Source organism: Symphalangus syndactylus, chromosome 19 (genome assembly GCF_028878055.3).
Source record: "Symphalangus syndactylus isolate Jambi chromosome 19, NHGRI_mSymSyn1-v2.1_pri, whole genome shotgun sequence".
NCBI classification, from domain to species: domain Eukaryota; kingdom Metazoa; phylum Chordata; class Mammalia; order Primates; family Hylobatidae; genus Symphalangus; species Symphalangus syndactylus.
Window position 1 is genome coordinate 38,819,687 of NC_072434.2, and position 20,925 is coordinate 38,840,611.

General features: G+C 40.8%; 1 protein-coding gene and 1 long non-coding RNA gene across 21 annotated transcripts in view; one reads left to right on the forward strand and one right to left on the reverse strand.

The window, feature by feature from the left end:
• The window catches only part of RGL1 (ral guanine nucleotide dissociation stimulator like 1), a 289,859-nt gene that overhangs the window by 30,084 nt on the left and 238,850 nt on the right, over window positions 1-20,925 (reverse strand). For all 7 annotated transcript variants that reach the window (XM_055234759.2, XM_055234763.2, XM_055234761.2 and 4 more), the window contains 6 exons: window positions 17,927-18,111; window positions 14,841-14,965; window positions 13,816-14,031; window positions 10,075-10,178; window positions 6,494-6,578; window positions 755-844 (listed from right to left, as the gene is read on the reverse strand). In XM_055234759.2, the coding sequence (XP_055090734.1) occupies window positions 755-844; window positions 6,494-6,578; window positions 10,075-10,178; window positions 13,816-14,031; window positions 14,841-14,965; window positions 17,927-18,111 (805 nt within the window). The remainder of the gene's footprint in view (window positions 1-754; window positions 845-6,493; window positions 6,579-10,074; window positions 10,179-13,815; window positions 14,032-14,840; window positions 14,966-17,926; window positions 18,112-20,925) is intronic.
• LOC129458678 (uncharacterized) overlaps window positions 1-20,925 on the forward strand; it is an 81,821-nt gene that overhangs the window by 6,594 nt on the left and 54,302 nt on the right. For 12 of the 14 annotated variants that reach the window (XR_010114752.1, XR_008649708.1, XR_008649709.1 and 9 more), the window contains 3 exons: window positions 15,959-16,039; window positions 17,429-17,538; window positions 19,839-19,986. This is a non-coding gene — a long non-coding RNA (uncharacterized lncRNA). Of the gene's footprint in view, window positions 1-15,900; window positions 16,040-17,428; window positions 17,539-19,838; window positions 19,987-20,925 lie in introns of all 14 variants that reach the window. The other 2 variants (XR_010114750.1, XR_008649707.1) reach the window with 2 other exon arrangements.

A 20,925-nucleotide genomic window follows, 5' to 3' on the forward strand; every position in this document is an offset into this window, starting at 1 on the left:
TTCATGTTGCAGAAGAATCCTATCATTCAAAAACATTTCTTATTTACGTTAAGCTTTCCAAAGAAAGAGAAAACCCTCTTAAAGCAGAATATTTAGAGTTTGTCAGTCTCTAATCTCCTCCCTCTGGTCTTCCACACTTTATGCTAAGTCAGAAGTTTAAAATGAAGCTAAAGTTGATAATAACTATCTTTCAGTCTTAAGGAGGGAGGCATGACGCTCCTTTAAATATTGAAAAACGACAAAGATTTGGTTAGCCTTGGTACTAGTAAGGAGAGCTGGGCAATGGCTAGAGGGTTTAGAACAAATGAAAAGGTCTCTGAGTACAAGGACCAGGGCCCTGTGGAGAAGACACTCTCTTTCTCCTTGGTCACCATGTATCAGAAGCTGACTACAGTAGGAAGCTCAGGAGGCCCTCAGGCCAAGGTGGAGCAGTTTCTAAGTGCAGGAGGGGGCGGAAGAGACTGCAGGAGGGAGGAAGTCTACCTGCTGTAGACTCCCCGTCACCTTCAGAAAACAACTTTGCCAGAAAACAGGATTTGCCACCCAGTGCTCACTTCCTACTAGTTGAATGGGGGTAATCATCTCTCTCCTATAGACCTCCCAGGGCTGCTGAGAACAAACGGGGTAGAGAATGGGAGACCCTTTCTGAAAGCCTGGGTGCCCTGTTAACTGAAGGTGCCAGTGCCATGTGGGAGCCCAGCCGCACACGGCCCTTCTCCTGTGAGCTGTCAGGGAAGACGAGGGCCAGACGTACCATGTCCTTCTGGAGCTGCAGCCGCCTCTGGGTACGCTTCTGGTTTTCTTTCACACTGCTGTCCAGGTTTGCAAATTTTGAGGTTCCTTCCTAAGAAACAGAAATGCACACAGAGGGAATTGATACAGGATGCCACAATGGTAAGAAGAGGCATCTAGTTTCTCGCACACAACCCTGCATAACTCTCGCTCGGAATGCCATGCAAAATGAAGAGGCCTCTGGCAGGCTCTCACGATGTATATTATGCAAATACTTGGCTGGCTTGTTGCAAGTTGCCTATTTATAATGAGGCTGGTGGACTTGGATTTTTTTGTTCTTCCCCTAACTTTGTTTTTTGTTTTTTTTTTTTTTTTGAGACGAAGTCTCGCTCTGTTGGGCAGGCTGGAGTGCAGTGGCGCAATCTCAGCTCACTGCAACCTCTGCCTCCCGGGTTCAAGTGATTCTCCTGCCTCAGCCTCCCAAGTAGCTGGGATTACAGGAATGAGCCACCACCTGGCTAATTTTTATATTTTATTTTATTTTTTGTTTCTAGTAGAGATGGTGTTTCGCCATGTTGGCCAGGCTGGTCTTGAACTCCTGATCTCAGATCATCCACCTGCCTCAGCCTCCCAAAGTGCTGGGATTACAGGCGTGAGCCAGCCACCACACCTGGCCTTCCCCTTACTTTGTAAGATCACCTGATTTGGTTATGAAAGCAATCATCAATACAAGCCAGGCAATTCTCATAAATGAAGACATTTTTACAGATCCCAAATTAAACTCAAAGCAATCAGATATCCTGAAAACAAAGAACGACTTCCTCAGTACATTTTGTGATTTCTCGATCTTGGCCTGAAATGGATGTGCCAGCATTCTGTGAAAGAAAGGGACTACTTCTGTAGCATTTCTTAGCTAAATGAAACTTTTGCACCGGAAGTTTTCTGAGGAAGTCCAATATTGTACTACATGACCAATCCATAAAAATTGAACTTTCACACATCCCCAGCCCCCAGTCAGTTCTTCTAAATTGCCTCTCAGGTTTGGAACTCTTACAAATCAATCCTTCCTCCTGCTGCCTGAGGACACATGGCTACCCTTTCTCTCCTCCTGTCTATTGTAACAACAAACTCTTCCATACAATGAGTAATCATGAGTTTGCTGTCTGAACATTAAGTGCTTTTGGTTTGGCGGTTTTGGGGTCTTGTTAAGTTCTCATTTTCCAGGAACTGCATGAATAGGGGGTAAATTGCACAATTCAGTAGTATATAACTTCTATACTAGTTTTCCTTAGTCGCTTTTCCTGAGATTTATGTATTACCACAGCATGTGACCTTCCACTACTGTACAACCGCAAAAGGGTTTTTTTCAGTGGCTTGGCCTTGCTGATAGTGATAAAGCATCAACATGTTCCATCTCTCACCAGCCTTAACTCAGGTCCCAGGTACACTACTGGGACAGAACCCGCAGTGACTCATTATCTATTTAAGTTCTTCCCATCTCAAATGATAATAAAGAGAGCTACTATTTAATGATCTCCCACTCATAGTTTTTCCCAGGGATGAATGAAAATAGCCTATACTGGACATGGTGGCATGCGCCTGTAATCCTAGCTACTCAGAAGGCTGAGGCAGGAGGGTCGCTTGAGCCCAGGAGTTCAAGTCCAACCTGAGCAACATAGTGAGACCCCACCTCTAAAAAAAAAGAAAGCAGCCTAATATGCGCCTTTCCTGTGCTAGACAGTTTGTGAGTCCTCCGAAATTCTTGAGAATTTGCTTAGAGTGAGAAGTCAATTATGTCTGACTTGAATATGAGTGCCCACCTCTTTCTGGTATGTAGGTCCTTCTGGTCTCCCTCCAGTATGTCAGTTATGGGCAGAGGAATAATGTATCGGAAATTATTGTAGACATGGCTAAAATTCCTAAAGAGGATTTCTGAAAAGTTCAAAGGCTCCTAAGAATCACAGAATAACAGAGGTGAAAGGGATCTCAAAAGAGCACTTAAGACAACCTCCTCAGTAGACAGGAGAGAGAAACGCCTGAGATGGGAAGCTACAAGACTTATTGATTCCATGACTTTATGATTTCATGAGAATGAGATTCCATCCCTGCTAGAGATCTAAAAAGACTGACGAGTCCCAATTATTCCAAATGAAGTGTCAACTGAAAATCCACTTATCTGCCACATCCAGCAGTTTCAGTTTTTCCTTCCTCAGCCCCAAATCTCCTACTCTGCAATGTCGCACAACACCAATCCCTTGACCCTTCTTGAAAGTTTTCATAGGTTTTTGTGACTGTATCACTCATTCTCTCCCCCTGCCTCCTCTGCTGTTCTCATATTCTCTTAGTGATTCTTCTTCTTGTCAAAGTCATCCTCTTGTTTTTTTCTGTACTCATGTCTTTGGAAATACTATCCAATCTCATGACTTCAATCATCACCTATGTTTGGATAAATGCCAAATCTCCCTCTTCCTCCATCAATCTCCTTCTCCCTCTCTCTCTCCTTTTATCTCCTGTTCTGCCCTTCTCTTCCCTCTCCGTCTCTGTAGTGCAAATGGCTTGCTTAAGTCTCACCTTTTCTTCATATCCATCTTTAGCAGAGTTCAGCTACCCTCATCCATGCTGTTCCTGGGCTTCAGAGGGCCCTCTTCTACTAGGTCTAGATGGAACTTGTCTACTAGACTCTGGATCCATCTCAATAAATGTTGGTTAACTTAAGCTCAGTAGCTATCAGCAATTACAGCTCAGAACTGTCACAGTTGTAACAGACTCTTGCTCTAACTTTGAGTTTAGTATGTTCTGGAGTGTCACTGAACATACGTCTCCATCAGGGTTGAATTTCTGGGGCTTTCTAGCAGTCCTTTATATAAAGTCAACCAAAAAAATTCTTACCAAGAGTCATGAGAGCCAAGATTTGGTGGCATTCTGCTTTCTTTCCTGATGTCTTGAAATTTCCAGACTATAATTCACCTGCTTAGAATTACCCAGGTTTCAGAAATCATAAGGACATAGCAGGTTTAAGATAGTCTTTGAGAGGAAATGAAACATTTTTTTAAAACAATTAAAAGGAAAACCACAGATTTTTACTAATTATCACGTTGCCTGGGCCATATTATATAAGTGGCACGTTATATCTTCCCAGAAGAAGAGAAGTTAGGTCATTTAAAACTAAGAGTCCAAGAGTTTGAGACCAGCCTGAGAAAAATAGTGAGACTACATACCTACAAAAAATAAAATAAAATAAAACTATTATATTATTACCCAACCATAAATCAGTAAAAAACCAGGAGTAACACTAGAAACAGAGGCCGGTAGTTTTTCCTGTGACGCTTTTGAGAACCTAAGTACCTCATGATTCCATTTAAAAAAAATGTGCTGACAATACACTCAGAATTAGACACTTCACATGAAGAATGATTAACAAAAATGACTGGAAAAGGACCTACAGATATACATGGACTGCCCAAAGCATTTCACTATCATTAATGATAATGCACAGACCACATGAATTCACAGCCAAGTTTTTCATTTCTTTGGAATTTGAGTCATATCTATAAGAAATTTAATTTAGAGTACTGGAGTAACTTCTGCATTTAAGAAAGGTTTATGGGATCTTTAATGTCTAGATATAGCTTCACTTCTAAGCCTTCAGCCAGAAGGCTGCTACCAGGCAATGAGCTGCACAGTATCCAATTTATCTACTTTGGAAGGAAGACTCAGGGCTATTTGGATTTGAATGTGTGGCTCCAGTTAGTCTAGCTTCATACTGCTGACAGGGAGAACACTAAGCCATCTCCTTCCAGCCAGATGGGTTTCCATTTAAAGTATGCAAAGCCAGGGGCATGTGAAGCAGGGAGTAACACGATCTCAGCAATGATTGTTTAGTGTGCAGTTAATCAGGTAGTCCAAATCCAAAGTCAGACATCAACATACTGCCCTTCTCATATCACCTACTCCAAGAAGGGCTAATAGTGGGCATATTGTTAAAAAGTCATGTGAATGATAAGACCCATCAATTCATGCAGCCAAACAATAGCTTCTGAACACTTACTGCATGCCAGGCACTGGTTGGGCATTAGAGATACAAAGTGAAAAGATACGTACAGCCCCTGCCTGCAAGAGGCCTACAGACCAGTAGAGAGACAGGCAATTGCAATAGAGCATGTGATAAGTGCCAGGACAGAGAAATGATAGCTTCTCCTGGAGCACAGACCTGAGAATGAAGGAAGGCTTCCAGAAAAGGAGGAGTCTACACTGAGACATGAAGGATAAGTAGGACATAGGACAGGAACAGTCATGAAGACCATAAAAAATGCCCTTACAGGATCGACTAACCTAAGGGTTAGCACCTGGATGCCTTTTCTTACTAACCCCACCTCTACCTGATTTTCACTCCTACTCCAAGTATCTTCCCTAAGCTCAAATATGCAGCTTATTCTCTATTTATTTTCATTTGTTATGCACACTTTGGTTTTACATGAATATAGCTCACCAAATACAAAAAATAACTTACATTTGCATAGCACTTTCAAGTATTTTACCACAGTGAATCTTCAAAACAATTCTATGAAGTCGACAGACCAAATACTTGGATTGGCTCCCACTTATAGAAAAGGAGATTAAGGATAAGAATCCCAACTTTTGATTGCTCAGTTCAGGACTTTCCCCTATGGTAGGACCTATCACACTATTTCATAAATGTTTTACCTCCCACATGAGACTGTAATCCCCTTAAGATCAAACACTGCCTTTAATATGGTTATATCTCCAATACCTAGTGGGTGCTCAACCAATATTTACTGAACTACTAATTTACCTTCTCTATAAAGCTGGATCTAATCCATCCTGCACCCTACTCCAAAAAGGTCAGAAGAAATAGCTTTATGTCTTGGTGATAAAAGCACAGGTTTTAGAGTCTCACCACATTACATTCATATTTTAGCTCTACCACCTATTGGTTGTATGCCTTAGGGCAGGTTATTACCCTCTCTGAGTCTTGGCTATCTACAAAATGATGATGATAAAATCTACTTTATAGAAAGACTATGAGGATAATATTTGGTCTATGCTAGTTCCCCTCTGATGGTTGTTCACAACCTGTTAGTTGTCTTTATTTGACTATTTATTCTTGTTGTTTAGTGTCTATATACCCCAGTTAGAAGGTAAACTCCAGGAAACAGTGTTTGTGTTAGTCATCTTCATATTTCTAGAAGCAGGTTCAAAGCTTTACAAATATTAGGCATTCAACAAATGTCTGGAGAGATAAAATGAAGTAGGCTATATCTTTACCTAGTGTGTCATTCAGAAGTCAGCACTTATTTGGTGTTCAGTAAATACTGCTGACTGACAGATTGTGCAATTTAGTCCAAATAAAGGATGTGGAATTGCAGGCAGGCTTGGCCTCTGTCATTCTAGATGTTTTGCTGAGAAGGAATATTCCAGGGCCTCTCACCCACCTAACTGCCAGCACTTGGTATTTGCAGAGTAGCTTGTTAAGGAGGTACATACACATATGAACTCAAGTTTCACAATCTGCTTGCATAACAGGCAAGCTAAGGGAGGTAGAAAGAGAGAGCTCAACTGGACTTAGAATTTTCTCAGCCCCAAGTTTCTTAGATTCTGTATTTTAAAGAATTTTTGCCTTCTAGTTACTTTAGGCTTTCTTCAGGGTTGAAGGAACTTAAGGAGCCCTCACACTACTCTTCCTTGAATGGATTCCAGAGCTATTAACAAGACTACACAGCACCCTCACTAAGAGCCTCACCTTCATCAGTAGTTCTCGGCTGGTCAAATGGTTATTATGGTCTGAGAAGATATCTGAAAGTTCTTCAAACATCAGCATTCGGTCCCTATGAAAAGGGATTAAGAAAATATTAACAATGAAGAGTTAGGAATAATCCGACACTTTTGGCCCAGCTGTCCTCAGGACCCATGTCTAAGGAGGGACTGTGCTGATCTCAGGGTTGGTGGGTACTGTAAGCACAGATAAGGCCCATGAATGTTTTTATGCGGGATGGCTTTTTATTTCTTTTAGGGTGGACTTGGTCACCCATGTGGAGAGAGGTATATTTCCCTAGCCATGCGTATTATAATCACAAAAAGGATTATTCAATTGGGGCATCAAGTTGTTCAATTAGGACATGTTCTTGTCAGTGAGTTAAAAAAAAAACAAAAAAACTATTACACACACACAGAGCCCACAGATCTGAGAGGCCATCTTGGCCAGGCCCCTAAGTTTAGAGATGAAGATGCCAGAACCAGGGATTTTCCCAAATTTCCACAAATAACTGCTGAGAGTTGTAGGTATGGGAGCCAAATTTTCTGGCTCACAGGCCACTATTCCTACTCCCAGAGTCACAGAATGGTGGAACCGGATGGGCTCTGCAACCAGAGGTGGTGGGTTCCAATTGCATCTCTCCACTCACTTTCTGAATGATCCTGGACAAGCTGCTTAACTTTCCTGAGCTTCAATGTTCTCATCTCTACAAGGGAAATATGACAGTGCTTTTATGGCACTGCTGGGACAGTGAGTGAAACCACATATGCAGAGCATCTGCTCTGCCCCTCTCCCTTTCCAGGACACTACATCTCTGTGAGCCTCATGGTTTTCTCTACACACCCTCCAGGGTTAATGAGTGCATGATTCTGAAGACAAAGAATTAATAGGGGCAATATCACTATACATGCAACATTTTCATTAATATGAAAAAAACCATTATTAAGAGCCTGTTTTATAGTGAGTGTAATATTACTCTAAATAATAAAGAAAACCATTAAGCTATTCATACTTTGAGAAAATAATTTCAAAATTAATTATATGTGGCCCTGAATGAAGAGAAATAAATAGGTATCCCCTTTGTCTACTTAAAGAGACAAATGTCAAGGATTATAGGGAAAGTGATAACCAAATAAGATATCTTTTTTCTTTTCTTTTTTTTACAATAACAGCTTTATTGAGATATAATCCACATATCATTGAAGTATACAGTCCAATGCTTTGTAGTATATTCACAGAGTTGTGCAGTCATCCCCATAATCAACTTTAGAATATTTTATCACCCCAAAAAGCAGCCCTCTACCCTTTAGCTATCACTCTGTGACCCTACCGTCCTCCCAGTCCCAGCCCTAGGTAACCACTGATCTACATTCTGTGTCCATAGATTTGTGATTCTGGACATTTCATATACAAGTCCAAGTATATGATGCGTAGCTGTTGTGGCTGGATTCTTTAATTTAGCATGTTTTCAAGGTTCCTTCATGTTACACCATGTATCAGTACTACAATCCTTTTATGCCTGCAAAATATTCCATTGTATAGCTGCACCATGTCCAAATAAGTTATCTTAATCCCGTTCCTTGAATTTAGCAATGGAGAACACGTAAAGCTGATATAGAAGTGTGTTCTCTAAGGAACTGTGACACTTCTGTAGTATCCTTACTAAAACACATACAAACCAACTAAGAAACAAACCAGAAACATATGTTATACAGAATTCAGCTTAGAGGGTTTTTCATTTGTCTTTAGAAAATAGTTTTAAAAGCCAGCTAGAATAAATCTTTTCATATGGCAGCCAAGGAGACTAAGATACAAGTCCATTAATTTTTTGTGCTTGTGTTTTAGTCTCAAACTTGCTGTGGAAGAAATCTTAGGCTGGTTACATGACTTTCCTTAGTGTTCTTTTTTCAACCATCAAAGAAAGGATTACCTTTCATGGCAATCAGACAAGGTTGCAATCAATTGAGTAAGGCTGCATTTTAACACTTGACTGTCCCTTTGTTTTTGATACTATACTACAGTTGAGTGGGGAGTGGTGGTAAGGGAAAGAAGAGGTGAAGTGGAGGTGTGAAGGGTGGGGACACTGCATGCTTCTGATTTTCCCATCGCATTTCACCAGGGCCTATCAAGTAATGATTTTATATGACCCCATCGTTCTTAAGGAGAACTGTGCAGAGGAAAATCAACCAACTAATCTCTCTTTAATACACACAATCACCTTGATTATTCAAAATAGAGAAGAAAGAACCCAAAAAAAGAGTAATAATCAAGAAAATTGCATTGGTCTTTGAAAAGCCTCCCAGTTCTTCTACTGATAGATATTGGTGTCATAAACAAAGCACGAGCTTTGGAGTGCAAGTAGCTGTAGCTTCTACAGCTCTGTAACATGAGGCATTATAAACATCCACTTTATTTTTTTCTTTTTACCCATCAAAGAATCACCTAATAAATAATTTGGCTTACACTAAGTAGACTATCCCCTGAATGAGAACATGAGCTTATCAGTACGCTTGAGGATTCTGGCACTCGTTTTTCAGCATAAATTTATGAAACTCTGGTTTACCAGCTTGGGGCTCTTGCAAATTCAAACAATGCCAGTCCCTTAGGACTTTATCAACTCTGAGTAAACTTATGAAACTGAGGACCCAGACCTTCCATTCTGCCCCAGTAAGGCAGCCTGGCTGGGAAGCCAGCTGGCATCCCTCTCCTCCTAACTGAGACTGACTATACCGTATGTGGTACAGACCATACAGAATTTATACATTCTTCCCTGATATAGCCTAACTTCCTGACTAGTTCAAACCTGGGCAAACTTGTTGAAAGGAGCTGGCCGAGTTGTACTCATGACACAATCCCCGGCCTCTAAATCTGTAGTGATAGAGAATCAGAACTGCCCCCTCCCTCACCTTTCCTTCCTTTGCACAAAGTTCTTTGATCTACAGTGAAGTTCCGGAAATGGAAGCGATGGCAGTAGTGCAAAAATCAGGAAACTAAGTTGTTAATTATTCCAAAGGTTGCACCAAGAAATATGAAGAAAAACAGCATAGGATGTGGCCAGTTAATAATTTCAGGTACTTAGGAAAGAACATTTAAAGGTTTTTAATGCCAATAAGATAGTTTTTAAAATGCTGAAACTAAAAGGACAACTAAATAGTTTCCTACTGAACATCAAGAACTAATGTCCTATCTGCACACATTACCCCTTGAGTCCTAAAATAGCTTAGGGCTTTGTAGTGAGGCTGAAAAATAATCAGAAGTAATGGCAAGTTGCTGTAACTTCATCACTCCACAACCTTATCCCTCAAAATCTGGATAAAAAGCACATCCTTCAAATCATCCCCAAAGCCAATAATCTTGGCTTTGGTATACTTAGAATGAGTTTGATTTCTGCAGGAGCCCTGCCTCAAAAGTCATTAATGATTATGTGTAAGATGCACCCTGCCTGAAACACACAGAGGATTTCGAATATGTTTCTCTAGTTATGCGATACAAGCTTTGAAGGTGAGGACTCATCATAACCACTAATTATCCCGGCCAAAGAAAAGTAGAGCAAACACTTGGGAACTTACCTTGGGACGGCAGCCCAAGTCTTTTTTAACCGATAGATGGAATTAGACTGCAGCGCCGAAACGATGGCCCTCAAGGAGGAAAAATTCTTCAGGAGTCTACATTCCTGCATGGGGAGTGATTAAAACATAAAAGGCATTTAACTATCAATATTACAGTGACTTGGTGGTTTCCTGTTTTAGAGGTATCACAGCTGCTATGAATTCTTACCACTAAATAGGCAGCTGTATAAATACTGAACATCAAAAAGTGGCTCCTTCCTCCCACCCCAGTCATCGAAACACTTTATAGATTTTGGCACAGCATGCTTGTTTTTCTCCTGTCAATATATTTTTTTGTGTTGTTGTTACAGTTTTATAGTTTCCAGCTTTCCTAGTAAAAACACTAATGGAGGTAAGTCTACAGAGCTGTGCTAGAAAGAGCAACTTTCTTCTGCTGAAAGCACACAGATGTCCTAAAAATATGCACTTTAGATCTTCTTTAGATCCCAAAATGAGCTGGGCAGCAGCCACTTTGAGGTCAGATGGTATTGAACATCTCATGACCAACCCTTGTCCACAGAGGTGTATATAATTTGGCAATAAAAATTCACCACAAGTTGAACTTTGGCTTTTATGCTCTTAGCCAAGGGGGGATATTTTTATACACATTCATTTGGTTTCAAATTGGCTTGTCCTGCAACCATAAACATTCAAAAACACCTTGGTACTTCAATGCTTCCAAAATAACTCGGCCTTTTAAAATAAAATTCATTTTGGCAATGTTTTAAAACAAAATAGAAAGAGAACAGGAAACATTCTGGATGCTGTTTTCTGGGTAAGGAGAGAGGCTCCCTATTTAAACTTAAGCTACCATAAGGAGCCTGTAGCATCAGCAGTTAGTGACCTTGGAGTCAAAGTCCTGTGACTGAATAGCAGGGACAGCAAAACAGACAGGGAGAAAGTCCCATTCTTGGCTGGCATGGGGAAGGCAGCAACGTGAGGGGAGTGGACCAGGCCTTATGTCAAAGGAGATGCTTCATATACAGGCACATGACAGCGTACTAGGCCCAGTGTTTACAAGTGAGTACACCATGTGAGCACGTATTTGGTTTTGTGTAGAGTATCTCAGGTAAGAAGTCCCAGAGTGACTGGGCATAAATGTAAATCACTTCGAGAATCATTTCACAAAGAAATGTTAATCCTGAATATGAAGGAAAAACAGCACTCTGATTTAGCATGCCAAAATCTGGACACTGAAAACTATGCCAAATAAACCCTCGAACGTTTTCTTCAGAGTAAATGCCAAAGTACTTAATAAAAGTCATGTCCACCCTTTTTAAATGCCTCAGTGTCCTCCCCTTATTTGGAAAGATATAAAGAGAAAGAGAGAAGGAGAGAGAGAAAGAGAGAAACAAAGAAAGAGAGGGAGGGAGGGAGGGAGGGAGGAAGGAAGGAAGGAAGGGACAGGAAGGAGAGGAAGGAGGGGAAGGAGGGAGGGAGGAGGGAGGAGGGAGGAAGGGAAGGAGGGAGGGAGGGGAAGAGAGAGAGAACAAGAGAAACGTTCTGAATTGCAATCTGGAAACTAAGCCTATGGGAGCATGGTTCAACAAAGGTTCACAAAAGTTATATTCTAAAAATCAGGAAACTCGCAATAAAGAAAGGAACTCAGGCACAGATATATCACACAAATTGAAATAAACATATGGAAAACATTATACAAAAAGAGGTTTAAACTAAGGGTTTAAAGGAGTACAAAAGGCATCTGGTCCCATTTCTAGAAAAAGAGGCATCTTCCAGGAGATGTGATGCAGAAGTAAAAACATACCATTAAGGGCAGTCCAAGAAAATATAGTCATATTAGGTCAGAAAAATTTTCTTTTTCAAATGTCCTTTCAATAAAAATTGACTACGATGAATGCAGGAAAGGTAAAATAAATCTTGGTAGCAAACCACTGGTGAGTCTCATTATTTTATTACATTTCCCTACACAATTGTAAAAGACACAACATACTCAATATTAGGAAGTGATATCACCAAGAAAAAGTCATGGCTCTTGGCTTTATTAGCACACGATATGGGATTTGAAATATACTTCAAATGATTCAACTTGCATTTCTTATTACTACATAAATGCACAATTTATATTCAATTTGGACCAAAAGTCATCGCTTGAGCCCCACTATGTCACATACACAGATGCTATATTGTCGCTATAGCCAAAGTAGTTGAATGAATTAGGGGTAGACAGTCTGCTTTTGAGACACGCTGTGACACTTATGGCAAAAAAAAAAAAAAAAAAAAAATTCCTTATCATTCTAAAAAGACAGAGAACTTCTACATTATATCTCACTCACAACTTCTTTTGTATCTCTTACTTGCTGAGCAATAAGCTCGACTTAGAATAGGAGAAATATAAGTTGTTTATGCAACTTCTACTCTTTGTTTCTTGCTGGCTTTCATAATACACTAAGAAGTCTGTAATAACAGACCACCTGAAGACTCAAGGCAAATTATCTGGCACAATTGTGTCTCTGCTCTTTAATCAAAGACAACAAAAGAGAATGTAACATTATGCCCCATCAATAGGGGCTTAAGGAAAAATATATTTAAGGGGACATAAAGCAAAATGTGTTTTGGGTGAGAGTTTACCCATAGAGCCCAGAACACAAATTAATATGATATTTTCATATTAATAATTTTTCAAAATCATTATTTTGCTGATGTAATTTCTTTTGCCTAGAAAAAAAAAAATACCTCTCTAATCTTCAAATACCAAAAATCCTATCTGTTATTCAAAGTTAATTTCAAATGTCAGTTCATCCGTGAAACCTTCCTTGATCATCCTATCAGAAATGATTTCTCTCTCCTCCGCTTTTAGGGTGCTTATCTCCCACGGCCCTACTCCTCTACTGCCTCAGGCTGAGATAATTCCAGTATATCTTAGCTTCCTTGTTTGAGTACGGGTTCCTGTAAACAAATAATTATGCTCTATCCTAGTATGTCCCCTAAGTACAGAATATTGTGGTTTACACACATTAGGAGTTCACAAAATATTTGGTGGCCCACTGACCGCACAATGTTGGTGTTTTCTCAGTCATGACATAAGATGCTGAGAAGGGGAGGTCCCATGGTATGTAAGCAGTTCATCCAAGAGACTAGACTCCAACACTCAGAAGAATGTAAGTCAGGCCTAGGAATAGACTCCTCCCCTCCAACTTCAGATTAATATGAGATATGACCTCAGATTAATATGAGATCTCTGTAAGTGTCTCGTCCTTTAGAAAAGAGATTCAGGACTCTGAGAAAGTACCAGCTCTTCAAAACTGCAGAAGATGTAATGCCTCCAGGTACTGGGAGGGGGCATAGGTAATCACTCTGGGTTGAAGGGCAGTCTGTTTTGACATGCAGACCATCCATTTATATTTCCCAAACATGGTGCTGAAACCAACACTCAGTCTGTCGTGGATACAAAGGGGAAAGCAGACAGAATGTCTCACTCTGGAGAGGTAGCAGTGTGAGAGCCCATAACTGGGAAGAAGTGAGCAGGGGTCCAATTTTTTAAAAAAGAGGAAAATAAATAAGCTGCCAAGTTTAGAAAAGCAACTTTTTTCTTACTCTGGAACAACAACAAAAACCCAGTGGGCTCTCATATATGGTCTTTTGACTGCCTTTTCAACCAAACAGCTAAACTATTTAAACGAAGTGATGGAGTAGTCTCTTGCATCTACCAAACACAAAGAATATTTTATAAAAGACAATTACATGAGCGATGTTGATCCACTTCTCAATGATTTTGGCTCTCTGCTGAGTTTTGAGTTCTTTGCCCCCCAGGATGGTGCTGACAACACATTTGGTGAGGGTATTAAACTGAGAGATGGTGGCACGGATTGTAGGAGCCAAATGTTTGTTTTCCTTCTTATCCCTTCGAGACCAAATGCAGCCCAGGCAGTGGTGAGGCACTACTTTCTTGAAGAGTTGCTGGAACAAAAGAGGAACTGACTTTAAGGACAACACAGACATTTCATATGGCAAAGCATGTCATCTTGGTCATTTGTAAATTGGTATTTTTGTGAATGGCCGGATAATCCTTTTCTACTTGATTTGTCTCACTGTGTCCATTTCAACAGACAAAAGTAAATAATTAATATACTCATCGATAATGTTCACTAGAAGGAAAATCACCATGTTCCACGCTGCTTTCTCAAAAGTGACAAAGCAGAAGAGCTAAAGCCACCACGATAACTCCTCACAGTCCTCTTGTATTTACCAGCTAACACCGACCTATGAAATGTGACTGAAATACTCAAATATGTCCAGCTCACAAAAATATTCAAACTTCAAAAGTACAGAAAGCACACGTGGAAATGAGGGGCCAGATACAATCACATGTGGATTCTGTGAATTTATTTTATTCTAACTTATACTTTGATCCCTTTACAATCCTCCAAATAAACAGTTCAGATCTTGAAATATTTATGAGTGTAAAGGGAGAAAAATACCCACAGAACAAGGCAGATTTTGTTTCACAGGGATTCGAATTCTTATTTCCCTCTGTGTCTTGAGCTCCAAAAGCACCTTCTCCTAGAGTTGCAAGAAGAGCTCAGGCCTGAATTATTCAGATGATTGATTCAAGACACATCTTAACTCTGTATCTGCAGGCGCAGCCTCTCTCAAGGATTCAAGAAGACTTAAAATCACACTATCCCACTGCTCTCACCGGGGCACCAGTGCCATCACTCCCCCACGTTTTAAGTGAAAGTATATCTGATCACAAAGAGAAGACATACTGCATCCATGTAGGTCAGCTGCTCTGCCACGAGATCTTCTGAGAAGCACGTGAATTCTGCTGACCCTCCACCCTCCAGTTCCTCTTCCTCTTCCAGGCTGAAGGAGATCGTATTGGGAAGCCCATCTGTTCACATACGGAAAAGATTAGTAATTTGGTGCCAGTGTATATAATCTTGCTTATAGAGTCATCAGACTTCTTTTATTTAGGAAGAAGAGGGCCAATCCTCCAGAACAGCCACAGGGAGACAACCACAAGCACAATGCATCTGAGAGCAATGGAGATCGTCCCATCTCTGCTTGTTCTTAGATTCTCTATTAAGATCAGAGCCCTCATGCTCTCACTCTGACAAATCACTGGCTCCTAGGCCAAGGACAGAGCCAGGATAGGCAAAGTCTAGAGAGAGCCCTTTGTCTAGGGCTCTTTCAAACTTTTTGATCAGATCAACTCCTAAACTCCAACCATGCAATTTTTGGTTGCTGGGCGACTTATAAGCAGAAGCCTGGAAGGACTCGCCATGAAGGCAGGTAGGACTTTGGGCAATAAAATGAGCTATTTTGGTGTTAGAAATGCTGACGAAGCCCTCAAAATTCTCAAAATGTTCAGAGTCACTTTCAACTTCCACTCAAAGCTAAGAATGCACGAAGCAGAACAGTCTTCAACTAAATTCACCTGAACCTATCACAGCCAAGATCATCAATTAGCAAATTACATAGGGCACAGCGTGAAGAAGAGAAAATCAGTACCCAGGATTCCGAATAAAAAGCAGAAGAGCCCACACCTGGAACAGGACCTCCAGTCTCCATTTGGAAAGACTGGAATTTGATGAAGTTTTTCTGACTTAAATCCCCAGCCTTCCTTTCCTGGAACCTTTCCCCAGTGCTCGGGTTGTTTCCCAACCTCAGCCCCTTCACACTCCTCGCACTCCTTCCTGTCAAACCTGTTCTCAAGGAAAGAAAACTCTAGTTACATTCAGTTATATCTTAGCAGAAATGTAAATGAGCATGTTACTACTCCTCCAGAATGCTTATATTTTGAGCCTTTTCTTTCTTTCTTTGTAGAATTAAAGACTATTGGGCATCTTGGATTAAGTCACGGTGGCTTTCCTTCATTTTCCAGGGAAAAGGAGCTTCTGAGAGTGGACCCTACACCACTTCCCCTTTAGGGCAGCATGTGAGTATCTGCCTACGCTGGTGGCAGGTATGTGATTTAAGGATTGCCCCTTTACCCTAGACTTGAAGGTCCAGATGCAAATGGGGTTGGGTTATGACTGAAAAACGTAGGAGGGGATCACTGCCTATCCCCGGAGTCTGCGACACAAACAGGTACAAGCTAAAGGAAGCTAAAACCCCATGACATGGAGGTTGTTAAGCAATCTAATTTCATCATTCTTCCTCCATACAACTCTGGCACTGTTTAATTTAGTGGAGTAATTAGAAACTTGGGATCCCAAATAAAGGTTCAGAAAGGGCCTCTCCCTCGTCTTGTCAACAAATACATACATATATCCCAGTTGCCCTGCAATACAGAGCCTAACCCACTTCAATCAAGGAGCAGGGTATGTGCTAAGGCTTGATCTTTCCATTCATTCATTCAGCAAACACAGCAGCCCAATGTGTGTCTATAACGTTGCTGTGCATGAAGATTACATGATCCTTTCTCTCTGGGGCATAGTCCATGCCTTCACTGTTTTCTGCTTTTGTTTCTCCTCCAGAGATAAGTAAAAACATGAAGCACAATTTTACTTTTTAAAAACACATAGGAGAGCTTGCTTCTTCTGCAGGAGTAAAATTGGGTAAAACAAGCACATGGGAACTGAGGCAATCTCCCTCTCCCCTGCCTCAGCCTGCCAAATGAGCTCTGCCCTGCAGTCCCTGTGTTGGAAACAATGAATGACTGGTCCCACCGGTTCCCCAATTAGGCTCGGAGCCAGGGGCAGCCCCAATGGGGAGAGCTGGGCTCCAACACAGCGTTTTCCACTCCAGCACAAAGCCAGGCATGGAGGCCCTGAAGGGAGCTGAGGTCCGCAGCTGGAGGAGTGCCCCTGGTATTCAAACATTCCTGGGAGATGAAGTCATCTGAGATATAGAGTATTTGGCAGTCAGCTTCCAATGATGCAATTGCATTTCCCTCTCTCTGGGACCCCCATCCATAAGAAATTCAGCAGGTATTGTTTGGAATTTAGGTCTGTTTTCTTTGGAGCTGATGCAGCTTTCCTTATTGGTGCTGACGAACGTTTCCTTTCCCTTACTGATGAAGTCAGGCATCCCTTCAGGGTAATGCCTGTCAGAAGCTCCAAGTGGGTCAGCCACCATGGCAACTGTCACCCAGCACCCCAGTGAGAGGATACAACATCACACTGGAAGCCTGTCCCAGCCTCTTTCTGACTTTCTTCAAAGCCTAATAGTTCCAAGCACCTCATGACCTGCAGTGGTTGCCTTTCCTTTGTCCTTGAAAATAGGAAGTCAATTCCTCAAATAGGGAAAAACAGCCACAGAAACTTCCTTTGATGAGTCCCTTAGTGATGCTAAATGATGATAATCTGCACTGGCAGGGGACCCGTTACAGTGATGCTTTTCCATCCTGAAGGACAGACACCTTTCCAAGCTTTTGGGAGGGCAGGATCAGAACTGGACTTCATTCCTTGACTGCTAGATGGGAGTGCTTGTGATGGAAGGATAGAAGGAGCCATTAAACAGGTAATAAAATGCAAATTCAGGTTCAGCATGGTACATATTGATAAGGGAAGATTAAAGTTCATCAAGGAGACCCTCCTCTTGGTAACAGAAGAAACCCCAGGAAATTACTTAATTTTTCTGAGTTGGAGTTTCCACAGTTTCCTCATCCATAAAATGAGGGAGCCAGATTAGGTAGTCTTGAAAATACCCTTCTCTGTCTAAAATTCTAGGCTCTATAATTAGTACTTCAGTAACCTTGAGAATTTTATACTCAAGCCAATCCTCCAGCAGCATGTTGTTTTGAGGGTACCAAGGTTTCCTATTAGCCAGCACAGGGAGAACCTTTCTCCAGCGTGGAGGCTGGAGAATCAGAATCTAGCCTTTTCCCTGCGAACAAACAAGTACTCACTGTCAGTTTCCACTTCTTGCTTCTGAAACTGCTCAAGAAGATTTTGTGCTCTTCTTTCTGGGTCAGAGCCTGGCATCATCCGTGTGAGATAATCCAGCAGTTTCTGTAAGCAAGGGAAGTGAGGGGGCTCTCGGAAGTCTTCTGCACACTGGTCAAGCCAGGCCCTCAGTATAGAAGCGATTGCACTGAGAAAGAGAAATGGAGAGTCACTGTACCCAACTGGCTGTGGGGAGGCAAAGCAATCCCTGGACACCAGGGCAGATCCCAGGGGCACCCCGGGAAACTTGTGTAGGTGGTCAACAGATCATACATCCAAAAGTTCCTAGAAACATCAATGGATTTAAAGCACTTGAAAACAAACTAAACTTTATTGTTTTAAGTGGAGTGCTGCAGTGAAGCTGATAAGGTTTTTTGTTGTTGTTGTTTGTTTGTTTTAAGGAGGCTAAACTTTGAAAAAACCCATACAGGGCAGAAAAATTGATGTGTAGAAGGTTTAGTGAGTCCCGAAGAAACTTCAAAGCAATCTGTACACAATAAGATTATGCTCAAATTAAATCCCACAAAATCTGCCACCTAATATGTTAGGAAATAACTGACTGCCAGTAGGCCAGAAATCCATCTGATGAAAGGAAGTGCCTGAGTTTGGAAAGAATAAATGCATAAATTCAAATTGACAAGGATCACCACGGCTTCAGCATGAACACTGAAAATGTCCTCATAAAATTATCCTTTTGTTTCTTAAATTACAATGAGGAAAATATGTTTCAAGTAGGAGAAACAGTGGGTAGAGAAGTTATGTCTTTAAAAGATAAAGGAGAAAAACTTGATAAGCAAAGGTGATATCTTCTGATGGCTCTGTGGGTCACACAGAGTCCACCTAGGGGACAAGGTTCCAGGGCACAAAAAGAGACAGGGTCATTTGTATGTGCACAGCTCCCTCCAGTATGTTAGTAATAACACAGCATGTTGTCTTTAGGTTGGGGCAGCCACTCACTGAAGGCAAGAGACAAATAGCTGAAGGATAAAAAGGATAAAATGTTTTGCGTGCTATTATTCTGTGCTTCATCTTCAAAGAAGACTTTACCAACACTCCTGACTCAATCACATACATGCCACAGACAACGAGAACAGAACAGAACACTCTGTCTGCCTAGCAACCAGCTACCCCACACGGTCCAGGCATATTCACTGCTGGAGGCTGGAGCAGATGACAAGGACTATATATTAATCCATGCATCTTTTATTGACAGAGACACAACATCTCATCTTAACTAAACACCTTACCAAAATTTTTCAGCCAAAAAGAATTTTTTAGCACATTTTAAAATTATCATTATCACCTAATTACACTTCAAACAAATTTTTTTTTAGTTAACAACCTATAACTGGACTAAGTTATTACCCACATATGTGAAACTGAAGGCTGGGCTTTCACAGGTGTGTCTAACTTTCTTCACATCTTGATTTCACACCAAGAAGCTGGACTATCATCAAAGCATAAGTATGACTAAAGCCAATTTAATGCTTAACTTTTGGAATTGAAGTACAAACAGAAAGAAATAAATATGTTACTGTTTTCACTATGGTGTAGATCATTGTTTCACTAATGTGGAATGTTAAAGCATTTGGAACTATAATATTCAATTATCTGCATCTAAAGTAGATACATAAAACCATCAAATGAAAGTCATAGGAATAATTCAATACTCCAAATATTTAGTCCAGATTAAATGAAATGATAAGCAATAATTTCACTTTCTTCCAGAAACCCAGAATAAATTAATTGAAAATCTGATATTTGCACTTACATCAGCTTGACTTTTACAGAAAAAGAGTTTTGCACCTTTAAAAAGAGGGATGAATTAATCTAATTAACACCACTATACTTGCTTAATGTTTCTTAATATTTCAGTGAAAAGATACTCTTACGATGGCACTGATGGAAAAACAGATATGGAGAGGCGATAATTCATATCATATACTCAAGTCAAAAACAGCAGCAGCCTAACAAGACAGTGTTTCACTGAAAAGAACACCCAGACAGAAACACAAAATTACAGGTAAGAGTCGTGATGCTAATATATTACTCACTTCTTAAATGCCTGTGATCCTTAATTATTATGATAAAACTTATTATTTATTGCAAAAAAGTAAGTCTTACAAATGTACATAAACTAAAAAAGCAAAATACCTACTCTCTCCCTTCATCCTAATCCCATTCCCAAGACCTTTTGTTAACTGTTAGAATATATCCTTCTAGGCTTTTCTGTGGATATGTATACACATTTAAATATACATAATATGTGCCGGGTGTGGTGGCTCACGCCTGTAATCCCAGCACTTTGGGAGGCTGAGACAGGATTATTGCTTGAGCCCAGGAGTTCGAGACCAGCTGGGGCAACGTGGCAAAACCCCGTCTCTACAAAAAATACAGAAAATTAGCCAGGTGTGGTGGTGCACGCCTGTAGCCCCAGCTACTCAGGAGGCTGAGGTGGGTGGATTGATTTTGCCCAAGAGATAGAGGCTGCAGTGAGCTGTGATCACACCACTGCACTCCAGCCTGGGTAACTGAGCAAGACCCTGTCTCCAAAAAAATAGATAGATAGATAGATAGACAGACAGACAGATAGATAGATAGATAGAAAATCAACGTGGGCTTTTTTACTGAGCAGTATGTTACAGATACTTCATCATTACCTCTAGATCTATCTTATTGTTTCTCATGATATGGACACACCGTAATTAAGTATTCTTCTACTGGAAGGCAGGTATTTAAGTTATTTTCAGGTTTTCACAACTACAAAATATGTGTATCCTTGCTTCCATCCCTGCATGCTCGTGTGAGTATTTCTGATGGGCACACAGCACTTACCTCCATGGAAAGCTGCAGCCTCAGAAGAACCAGGAGAGTTCTAAAGAGGAGCCTTAGTCCAGATTGGACTTGCCCTTAGGTGGACATTTTGTCTTCCTCAATCTGATGTTTTTAATGAGCTCTGGTG